This window comes from Chenopodium album, chromosome 1 (assembly GCF_948465745.1).
Source record: "Chenopodium album chromosome 1, dcCheAlbu1.1, whole genome shotgun sequence".
NCBI classification, from domain to species: domain Eukaryota; kingdom Viridiplantae; phylum Streptophyta; class Magnoliopsida; order Caryophyllales; family Amaranthaceae; genus Chenopodium; species Chenopodium album.
Window position 1 is genome coordinate 30,984,009 of NC_137834.1, and position 12,170 is coordinate 30,996,178.

At 42.0% G+C, this 12,170-nt stretch overlaps 1 protein-coding gene across 2 annotated transcripts in view; it reads left to right on the top strand.

Annotated features, from left to right (window-relative positions):
• LOC145643161 (uncharacterized) overlaps window positions 1-11,810 on the top strand; it is a 42,030-nt gene extending 30,220 nt beyond the window's left edge. For both annotated transcript variants that reach the window (XM_081694321.1, XM_081694325.1), the window contains exons 8-10: window positions 2,218-2,256; window positions 11,294-11,340; window positions 11,492-11,810. In XM_081694321.1, coding sequence (XP_081550447.1) covers window positions 2,218-2,256; window positions 11,294-11,340; window positions 11,492-11,594 — 189 coding nt within the window. In that variant the 3' untranslated portion in view covers window positions 11,595-11,810. The remainder of the gene's footprint in view (window positions 1-2,217; window positions 2,257-11,293; window positions 11,341-11,491) is intronic.
• The last annotated feature ends 360 nt before the right edge of the window (window positions 11,811-12,170 follow it).

The window sequence follows — 12,170 nt, forward strand, 5'->3', positions numbered from 1 at the left end:
ACTATGCTGAATTGGATTGTTGGTGGAATTTGATTTAGGAAAAATTAGTTTTAATAATCCCGAGCTCTATTCTTTTAATAATCCCAATTGTCGATTATTTTAGAATAATCCCAACTTTAAGATGCATTTTCTTTCAATAAGCCCTGATGAAAGGGTTAATTTTAATTTTCACAAAAACCTTTACCACAAGTCGAATGCTAATTGGTAAAAAAAAAAAGCAAAAAAAAAAAAAAAAAAAAAAAGCAAAAAAAAAAAAAAAAACAAGCACTAACCACTGCAACCCCACCCCCTTCCTTCCAGCCCCATCGGAACCCACCTCCCTCTCTCCCCATCCCCATCGAAAACCATCCCCTTCCCCTGAAACCACCACAACCCAACCCCCTGCTCCCAAAATAACCAACTTACCACAAACCACCAGCAGCCCCACCCCTTTCCCCCGAAACCACCATTTCAACCCTCCCTTCCCCTGAAACCACCAAAACCCCACCCCTTGCCCCCAAAACCACCAACTTACCCCTTCCCCACTGAAATCATCGCGACACCATCCCTCTTTCCCTAAGGTCACTACACCAAAACCTAGGCTAGTTTCCAAAACCACCACACCCAAACCAAGCTTTTCAAGGGGGTTTCTGGTGGTGCTAAGGTAGAGGATTCGGTCTCCTGGTGAGGGTGGAGGAGAGTGTGGTTTCAGGTGTGGGGCTGTCGAGGGAGGGGTGGGTGCCTGTGGTGGGGCTGAGGAGGGGGTTGGTGTCGGCGGTGGGGTTGGTTTCAATTATTAATTTTTACATTTTTTTATTTTTTAAAAGATTTTAATTTTTAAAATTATTTTTGGACTGATCATGTGTTGATACATGTCTAGGTAACCTGGTATAACAGGTTGATGACTACTTATTGACTGGTTGGGCCTAATAGAAAAAAAATACCCTAAAGTTCCAGGAAAGTTAGGATTACTAAAAGAAATTAGCCCAAAGTTGGGGTTATTAAAACCAAATTTTCCTTTGATTTATCTATTATCATTATCCTTCCTTTGGGTAAAGGTTACATTTAATGCTGGATGGTTTGCACATATCTTAAGCTGTTGATTTATCACTGTTTTATGGGAGTTTTGAGTTGGGAAGACATGGAGAAGAAATTTCATTATAGTGAGAGATCAATATCCATTGTCATTGTCCTTTTGTCAAATTCTTAACAATGTTCTAATCCTCTCAATTGGTGAGAATCATGAGATGCGTTAGGTGATTCATGCAGGGCCAGGGAAAACTCTAGCAAGGTTCTTTGATTTAGGAATAAACCTTTTTGTTAGATTATGATGAAAAGTAATACACTTGTTAATTATTTAATGATGAACCTAATAAGAACATTAATATACCTTTGTACCATGCCTTCCCATGACAATTTGATCTTAAAAACTTATATAGATAAAAGAAAGGATATAGAAAACCAGAATACACTTGTCGTAGGAATAGAACCCACTACTTATTGTACCAAAGTAGACACTAAAGGGCTAGAGACCAACTCAGCTATAAATACTTTGTGTAATAGTTGACAACAATTAACTATATAAACTGAAATTTCTGGGCATGGGGCGGGCCGTGGCCAGGGCAGGCCCGCCCCTGGATCCGTCTTTGCACACAATCGAACAGTGAAGAGCTAATGCAGCCCGTGACCTGTAGGCCGGCTTATGGTGATGTGATAATGCGGCCTTGCTACGAGCTTCGTTCATTTTGCTTATTGTTGGTTTGTTCTTTGCTTCTGTGCATAAGATCAGTTTATGCTAAGCTGCAAGTCCAATTACATTATGCATGCTAATTGATAGCCATTTCTGGCTAAATACCAATAGCTTGATTAAAATTTTCAATTGTTATCTATTTCCAATCCTATAAAATATCTTTTAAAGTAATACACATTGTTTGAAGGACATACTTTCAACCATTTTTCCTCATGAGATTTCTCAATACAACAATTTCATTCAAGGACTACGGCTGGTTCAGTTAATCTTAAGAAATTTGAAGTTTAGGCAGAAGATTGAGCGGAGTAGCAAGTCCAGGGAAGATCAGATGTGAACTATTGTACCCTTAGCAGGAAAACCTTGTGCTCTTTTTCAAAAGTTGGTCAATTTAAGGAACAACACACATTTGTTTATGCATGCATGTATTTGAGAAAGCATTATATTATCTTTCATCTATAATAATTAATGTTGATTTCACATATTTTCAGGGAGCTTTTGTTTGGAGCAGCAAGGCACTGGTTACTGAGGTTTGCTGACAAACTGATATTTATAACATTATTTTCTCTTGTTTTCTCCATGTTATTTATCTACATCTTGTGAAATGTAAAAAGCCACACGACATCTATGTTGCTACCTTCTCGCACCCCATCCATGTAACCTTAATCCATTAATCCCCACATACAACTCATCATCGCCATCTTCACCCCCCACTGCACGACTTCTGTGCCCTCCCCTAACTTCCTTTGCATTTGGCACATTAAATTACATTCTTCCTCCTCCACAACTTGATGGCAACAAAATTTCAAAATAATGCAGCCTTTGACCTCCTTGGTTGGATCAAGGCTACCGTGTTGTTTTGGATTGTGTTCATTGGTTGCTTGAGAAGGTGTTGGAACATTTCTCTCGAATTTTGTAGATGGTTTTGTAAAATGTTTTGTGAGGTCGTGGGATGGGGTTGGTGTTAGAGTTAAAGTTGATAAATTTTGTATCTTGATGTAAAAACTAACGGGATGTAACCTTAAACAGTGAAAGCTTTTCTTAACTGGTGCACACATGAGCACAATTTCCTTTTTTTAATATTCTGAAGCTAAAATATAATGGGCTGTAAGCATGCTTTCACAATTTTGTTTTATTTTCAAAGGTGATGCTTCCTCTGTTTTTTAAGCCATTTCTCTTTGGACATTTATGTGATGGATCCGTATTTGGGCCAGCCCATTAAGGTCTATCAACGAAGGGCCAAGAAGAGTAATGTGGGTCAGGCTCATGGGCAAGTCAACACCAACGGTAACCAAAGAAAAAAGACAGAAGCTGAGATACAATTGGAGGAACAAGAGGAGCGTTAGCTTTTGTCAAGGAAGCTAATTTAGGAAAGAAGACAAGTTCGAAAAGGAGGATTCACTACTTTAGTAACAATGGCAAAAAGATTGTGTTCCCTAAGGTGTGGAGGTCAACTATTATTAGTTTTAGGTTATGTTAGTGCTTGAGTATAAATGGTAATGTTGAATGTAGTAGCCACTTATCCAGAAAATTGTTGAGAGTAACCTCATGAGAGTTGTAGCCTAAAGCTGCTTGAGATTAATAGCCTAAAGCTATTTCTATCTTGTAACCCCTTAGTTCATTTATTAATCAAAGTACTCAAGCTTACCTCCAAGATTACCGTTAATTAATTACAATTATAGTGCGTAAAAATCAGTCTTTGACAACTTGATATCAGAGCGGGACGATCATGGCCGGAGGACCGTCCTTGAGTCAGTGAGCTGACGCGGCGGATGAGAGGTTGGAAGTAGTCGAGTCACGGCCGAAGCCAATTGAAGAGAAGTTCACTCACCAGGAAGCCTCTATCGGGCGTGCGATGGCCAAGGCGGTGAGTAAAGCTATGATGGACACTCAAAAGGTCATCACAGATAATTTCGCGGCGTTGTTTGAGACGGAGAAGAAGCGGCAGGAAGAAGATAGAATTCGGTTGGAAGGTCGGATTGACCGTCTCCGAAGGGATCAGGAACTCCAAGCATCCATGGTGGCCAGGGAGAACGAGAAATTCCGAGAGGAGGTGAAGGCATCCATAGCCGCAGTGGCTACGGTGCCCAGAAATCGACCACCAGTAATCCAACGGCGAGAATGAGGTGCGCACTCCACTCAATGGGGCGTTCGGAATGCCAGGGTGGAGGAATAGGGACCCACGAGAGTGGAACGACGAGGGCGGGGGTGGCGATGTCTGATGGAAACCTCGGAAACTAGACATGCCGGTGTTCGAGGGTAAGGACCCGGACAATTGGGTGTTGAGGGCGAAGATGTATTTCGACGTTCACCAACTTTCCGACGAGGAACGCGTGACCGCCGCGGTGGTTGCGATGGATGGCCCCGCCTTGCAATGGTATCATTGGGAAAATCGCAGGCGGCCCTTTGCCCATTGGACAGATCTGCGGTGAAGACTATTGAAGGAGTTCCGGCCACCCAACTCCGGCACGTTGCAGGAGCAGTGGCGGGCTGTGACTCAGACGGGGACGGTGGAAGATTACAAGAGGAAATTTATTGAGATGGCATTTCCCCTTGAAGACATACCAGAAGAAATTATGAAGGGCCAATTCATCAATGGGCTGAAAGAGAATATTAAGGTCGAGATCCGAATGTTGGGCCCAACAACTTTGGATCGGGCCATGGATTTGGCTGGGAAGATAGAAGAGCGGGATCGGGTCAGTAAGGGAAAGACAAGTGCCGGGCCCTGGCGGGGCGGATCTAACCCAAATGGATCCGAATTCGGGGGATCCAACAGCAAGGTGGGTGGAGGCCTTATTTCTACCTATGGGCTTCCTACCAGTCCGAGCCCAAGCAAGAGTTGGCCCAAGGGGAGGGAATCTCATGGGTCTGTAAGCTTAAACAAGCCCAATGTGAGTCATTCCACCAAATCAGTAAATGAGCCACGAAGACTCACAGAAGCAGAACTACAAGATCAACGGGCTAAGGGGCTGTGCTTTCGATGCGATGAACGGTGGGGAGTTGGGCATCGGTGTAATAGAAAAGGGCTGAGTGTTTTGATGGTGGCCGAGGGCCGGAAGAGGTGGAAGACGAGGAGTATGAAGGGGAGGAAGATGCGGTGGAAGCATCCTTGTGCTCCGTAGTGGGGTTGACTAACCCAAAAACTATGAAGCTTAAGGGGAGTATCTTAGGGAGAGAGGTGCTAGTCATGATCGACCCGGGGGCAACCCACAATTTCTTGTCACTTGGATTGGTGGAGGAAGCTAAGGTGCCCCTGGAGAAGAGAGGGGAATTCGAAGTGCGCTTGGGAAATGGAGAGACCGTGAGAGGAAGAGGCGTGTGTAGAGGTGTTAAGTTGAGCTTGAGGGGTGGAGGGACAATGGTGGAGGATTTTTTGCCATTGGGGTTGGCAATGTTGATGTAATTCTCGGAGTACAATGGTTAGAGAAGCTAGGGGCGGTGACTACAAATTGGAAGACTCATGTTATGAGCTTCAAGGTGGCGGGTGTGCCAACCACGATAGTTGGGGATCCTAATCTAGAGAGGACCCGCGTGTCTCTCAAAGCTATGATACGCACCCTTTGCAAGAATAGGGGGGTGTTCTCGTGGAGGTTAATTGGGTGGAGGATCAAGGTGAGGTACAAGGGGGAAGTGAGGTACCACGGTTTTTAGGGGGGTCATTGAGAAATTTGAGGGGGTGTTCAACATGCCTACCGAGTTACCACCCCACCGCAACCATGAACATGCCATAACCCTCAAAGGAGGTAACAACCCGGTGAGTGTTAGACCCTACCGGTACCCGCAAGCACAAAAAGATGAAATTGAAAAGTTGATCAAAGAGATGATGGATGCCGGCATAATTCGACCATCAACTAGTCCCTTTAGTAGCCCGGTCTTGCTAGTAAAGAAGAAGGATGGGTCTTGGCGCTTTTGCGACGACTACCGTGCTTTGAACAAGGAAACGGTGCCGGATAAGTACCCGATACCAGGATTGATGAGCTCCTTGATGAGCTACATGGAGCGGTGGGTTTCTCAAAGTTGGACTTGAAGTCCGGATACCATCGAATTCGGGTGAGACCCGAAGATACCCACAAGACCGCGTTTAGAACTCATGAGGGTCACTACGAGTTTTTGGTGATGCCTTTTGGGTTGACTAACGCGCCGGCCACTTTTCAATCGTTAATGAACGATGTGTTTCGACCGTTTGTGAGGAAATTTGTCTTGGTGTTCTTTGATGATATATTGATTTATAGCCCGGTCTACTAGTCCCTTTAGTAGCCCGGTCTTGCTAGTAAAGAAGAAGGATGGGCTTGGCGCTTTTGCGTCGACTACCGTGCTTTGAACAAGGAAACGGTGCCGGTGATTGATGAGCTACATGGAGCGGTGGTTTTCTCAAAGTTAGTCCGGATACCATCAAATTCGGGTGAGACCCGAAGATACCCACAAGACCGCATTTAGAACTCATGAAGGTCACTACGAGTTTTTGGTGATGCCTTTTGGGTTGACTAACGCGCCGGCCACTTTTCAATCGTTAATGAACAATGTGTTTCGACCGTTTTTGAGGAAATTTGTCTTGGTGTTCTTTGATGATATATTGATTTATAGCAAGAGTGAGGAAGATCATAAGGAGCACGTGAGGTTGGCCGAAAATAGCCTCTATGCTAACCTCAAGAAGTGTGATTTTGGGCAAAAGAAGGTGGCCTACCTTGGCCACATAATTTCGGCCCATGGAGTGCAATGGACAGAGAGAAGGTTGAAGCCATTATGAAGTGGGAAACTCCTAAAAATTTGAGGGAATTAAGGGGGTTTTTAGGATTAACCGGGTATTACCGCAAGTTTGTGGCAAATTATGCCCAAATTGCGGCACCACTCACCTCACAATTGAAGAAAGATTGTTTTGGGTGGTCCTTGGAAGCCACTCGAGCATTTGAGAGCCTTAAAGAAGCCATGGTTAAGGCCCCCGTCCTTGCCATGCCCGATTTCACCAAGGATTTTGTGATGGAAACCGATGCTTCGGGTTTCGGAGTGGGAGCGGTTATGATGCAAGATGGAAGACTCATAGCGTATTTTAGCAAGTTATTGGGGGTGAGGGCTAGGGAGAAATCAATTTACGAGAAAGAACTCATGGCAATATGCTTGGCTATTGTAAGGTGGAAACACTACCTCCTTGGTAGACACTTCGTAGTTCGGACCGATCAACAAAGTCTTCGGTACATCACGCAACAAAGAGAGGTGGGAGGTGAGTATCAAAAGTGGATGAGAAAGCTAGTGGGGTTCGATTTTGAGGTGCAATATCGGCCGAGATCATCTAATCGTGTTGCCGATGCTCTTTCACGAAGAGATCAGGGAAGAGTGCAATTGAGTGTAATGGTTCATTCTCAAGTGGTGGATTGGAAGGAATTGGAAGGGGAAATTGAGAAAGACATATGGCTGGCCCAAATCAAAACGGGCCTGCTAAGGGGTGAGGAGAGCCCAATAGGCTTTCATTTAGATGGGCAGAAGGTTATGTTCAAGGGGAGGTTGGTGTAGCCTAAGTCCTCCAGATTTATCCCAGTTCTACTTCACGAGTATCATGACACGACTTCTGGCGGCCACGACGGGGAGGTCAAGACTTACCTCCGTCTCGCCGCCAATTGGTTTTGGGTGGGGATGCGACGGGCAGTGGATGACTATGTGCGGAAGTGCGAGACTTGTCAACGGAGTAAGGCGGTTCAGCGGAGTCCGTTGGGGTTGTTGCAACCCTTATCAATTCCGGAGGCTATTTGGGAGGATATCTATGGATTTCGTGGAGGGGCTACCGCTCTCCAAGGGGATCAATTCAGTGCTCGTAGTGGTTGACCGGTTATCAAAGTATAGCCATTTCATAGGGTTGAAGCACCCTTACCTGACCACTTTGTTCGGGAAGTAGTGCGGCTGCACGGATTTCCTTCCACGATCGTCTCCGATCGAGATCGGGTGTTCATGAGTATTTTCTGGCGAGAGTTGTTCCGGTTACAGGGCACCCATCTCAAGCGAAGTACGTCTTACCATCCCCAATCGGATGGCCAAACGGAAATTGTAAACAAGGGACTGGAGTCGTATTTGCGGTGTTTCAACTCCAATCAACCCAAGAAATGGGCGTATTGGCTGCATTAGGCCGAATACGCCTACAATACTTCCCCTCATACCTCCACAAAGCTCACCCCGTTTAAGGTGGTGTATGGGCGGGATCCGCCCAAGTTGTGGCGTTTGGGGCGAGGGCAGACTCCGGTGGACCAGGTGGAGGAGACGTTGAAGGAAAGGGATGAGATGCTCGATGAGTTGAGGGTTAATTTGTTCAAAGCCCAGCAATTAATGAAGGAGTACGCTGACAAAAAGAGGCGAGATGAGCAATTCAAGGTCGGCGACAGGGTATTCCTCAAACTCCAGCCGTATCGGCAGCGTTCCTTAGCCATCCGCCCTAATGAGAAGTTGGGGGCGTGCTACTATGGCCCAATTCAGGTGGAGGAGCGAATTGGGAAGGTGGCGTACCGCTTAGCTCTGCCTCCCACTTGCAAGATTCACCTAGTGTTCCATATTTCGCAACTCAAGCGCGCAATTGGAGACACTCCGGTGAATCCGACCATACCTCCCCAACTCACAGCCCGAGGCCGTGTTGGAAGCTAGAGCGGTAGGGCAGGATGCGAAGCCAGAGGTTTTAATCAAATGGGGGGGCTCCTTCAATTGGGAAGATGCAGCCACCTTAGCGGAGTGTTTTCCGTCCTTCCACCTTGAGGACAAGGTGAATCTCGAGGCGGCGGGTAATGTGATGGATCCGTATTTGGCCAGCCCATTAAGGTCTATCAAGGAAGGGCCAAGAAGAGTAATGTGGGTCAGGCTCATGGGCAAGTCAACACCATCGGTAACCAAAGAAAAAAGACAGAAGCTGAGATACAATTGGAGGAACAAGAGGAGCGTTAGCTTTTGTCAAGGAAGCTAATTCAGGAAAGAAATCAAGTTCGAAAAGGAGGATTCACTTCTTTAGTGACAATGGCAAAAAGATTGTGTTCCCTAAGCTGTGGAGGTCAACTATTATTAGTTTTAGGTTATGTTAGTGCTTGAGTATAAATGGTAATGTTGAATGTAGTAGCCACTTATCCAGAAAATTGTTGAGAGTAACCTCATGAGAGTTGTAGCCTAAAGTTGCTTAAGATTAATAGCCTAAGGCTATTTCTATCTTGTACCCCTTAGTTCATTTATTAATCAAAGTACTCAAGCTCACCTCCAAGATTACTATTAATTAATTACAATTATAGTGCGTAAAAATCAGTCTTTGACAATTTAATGGGTTAAAGTGAAATAACAATTCACCCTTTTATCGGAGTGCTAATAAGTAGAAGAGAAACAATGATAATTATTGTTGTCAAACAAACCTTTAATTACTAGGCAATGATTTTATTTGTAGCTTACAAAATATAAAATTGTTGTTACCTTTTTAACACACCCTTATAAACTTAAATTTTGTATTTATAAAAGAGGATTGTGAAAATATGGTAAGAGTTTTTTTTTGTTGCATAATTAGCATTAGCAAATTGAAAGAACTGAGGATTATTAAAGCAATTAAAAATCTCTTTCCTGGACAACTTATGTTCTAGTAACAGTCCGTGGAAAGAGCTTGAAGATATATTGCACCACATGAATTGGTGAGAAGCTGAAGGTTAAACATCTACTCCTTCCGTTTTTAAATACTTGCTCCATTTCTCCATGCGCGGAGTTTTAGGAGAAATTGGAGAAAGTACTAAAATATGGAGATAGTGGGGTTGGTGGAAGGTAAATTTGAGGAGAGAGAATCTAAAAGTAATAAAATTGGGTCCACTAGTTAGGAGAAATGAATTAAATATTATAAAAACTTTCCAAATAAGGAAATGGAGCAAGTATTTAAAAACGGCCGCAAAAGGAAAGTGGAAAAGTATTTAAAAAGGAGGGAGTATGACTTGAGGAAGAAATAAAAAGTCATTGAGGCTAATAGTGCGTATTAACTGGATGAAAGGCATGTACAATTGTACACAATGTGAAGCATGCAATTTGAAGCTTGCTTTCTTTACAATATTATTCTCTAAAAAAAACAAGTTTGAGTAGAGATGTAATCTTTAATAAAGGTGGATTTTGGAAATGGGAATGGGATTGGGATTATTAAACTAAGGAAAGAGAAGTGGTTGGACTTCTTAATTTTATTCGTTGGGTTAAGGTAAATCCAAGATAAATATCAATTGTCACGTTTACTCAGTCCAAATTTCGTGAGCTATAACTTTGGAAGTGGAGGGAAGGGTAAACTGGTAAAGGGATCCCCACAAAGTTTCGTCTATGAGATTCGTCCTCCCTCGTGGCCAAAGGTTATGAGATAAGTTCCTAATTAATTGCATCTTGGTAAATAAATGGCTGGGCTTAAATATTACAATGATATTTAAGCTATTGAAAGGAGATCCATACAAATTGTACCAAATGTATCCACTTTGGCTTCAAAAGTAGAACCAACTCATGTTTGAAGGATTAGCCTCATCTTTGAACACATCCATCTTGCTTGTTAAGAGTTGGTTGGACTTAAATATCAAAATTATACTTAACTTTTAGATACAAGTTCCACAAAAACCCAACCAACACTCACTCACTAGGTCATAAATGTGTCCACTTTGGTCTTAGAATTAGTAGTAATAAATATAATGAAATATCAGCCTCATCTTCAAACACACTCACACATCTACGGTGACAGAAATGAAGTTGACGAAGTCGATTTATTTTGCCTATGTGCTAATCATGAACTCGTCAACTTAGGAACCCATTGGAAAAGAAGACTGGAGATGCTAGGAAAGAGTAAAATTATTTTGATGAAGAAAAACGATTTGGTGAAAATATCTGTACTAATATGTTAAAAAGTATTGATCGATACAAGCAAGATTTGTAGCAAACCATCTGTACTAGTATATTAAAAAGTATTCCTAAATAAATTTAGAAGCCACTAGATATCTTACTTTGTGATTCACATACAATTGAAATTATTGAACATACATGTTTTGTGCAAGACTTGACCTAAAGCCTCAAGTTTGTAAATTAAATTTATAACCACTGAACCATGCAATATCTGATTAATTTTGTAAGGGTATTGCCCAGTCTTAAAACCTAGTTACATGTAAATTCAAGGTGCTAGTTATGAACAAGTCTTTGTAGTTCGATATTGTGAGAATGTTGAATTCTGATGGAGCATGCCATCATTGGATGATATCAACTTGACATTATATTTGTCTTCCTGAATAGCTTTTTGAAGTATATTTACATTTCATCAAATAGATTGGGCCCCAGAAACAGCAAAAACCCAGTCACCAATCTTTCTAGCTCTTTTCTCTTTCTAATGGGTATTTTTTTTATCTTCCAACACTGTTTAACCAAAAAAAATCTGGGTTTCTGATAGTTGAGAATCTATTTTGATTTCCACCAATTTAAATGGGCTAGATATCATCTATTTTCCATTTTATTATTTATTTATTTATTATTATCACTACTTTTATTTATGTATGTATTATAGATGACATGGTTTCATTATTGTCTCACTTTAGAATTTGCTATGGTTTGCAGATAAAGGCTTCAAAGAAGGAGATGGAGAGAATGCTTCAAGAGCAGAGGTGTGTCATTTATGTAAAATGTGATGTTGCTGCAGTGCAACTTTACCTTTTAAGCAGCTTCAAATTCTAGTAGACTTGATCGTTTGTCATGCTTGCATACTTGTTTTTCCATATTATAGATGTACAATCTCATTCCAAAGTTAATTTTCAGATCGACTTCCATGCAAGGGAAATTGCTGAAACACAATTTGGATACAGAAGTTGTAGATGCTTTGAAGGATCTTAAGCTGAAGTTGTCCCAAAATGGGTCATAACAGCGTGAGATTATAGTTGGTGTTGCTGTAAGTGTTTTCTTTGGTGCATGCTTTAATTTTTGTAAATTGTTTGCAAGGATGATATAAAAATCTTAACAGTTCTTCCATTACATGTACAAAGTAATAAACAAAACAATATGATAGGTATATGAGGAGTTGAGTACCGATGAATTTGATTTAAACACAACCCTTGAGGCACCACTTTGCTCTCTCCCACATCATTTGATGTATCTTATAAACTAAGTTCAAGTAATATCATTAACCAATAAGTGATTTATTATCATTAATCAAGGTCTAATCAGTCCTTAGCTGGGTTGATCTGGTCCGATAGTTTGTAAATATAAGGTGAAATTCTGGGGTAATAAGGTGTATTAAGTTGATTTCAGATTACTTTCGTTGAACAGAATGCTTGATAATGATTTCATCTCAAATCAAATTTAGTCACTAGATTGTCTTGGAGGACACTTTTCTACCCTTTCATGTAAATGATTATAAAGGTAATGGAGATTAAAAAAAAAAAAAACAATTAGAGTTGTACTGCAGGCAGTCGTTACTCATATCAGAATAGTATTTTGC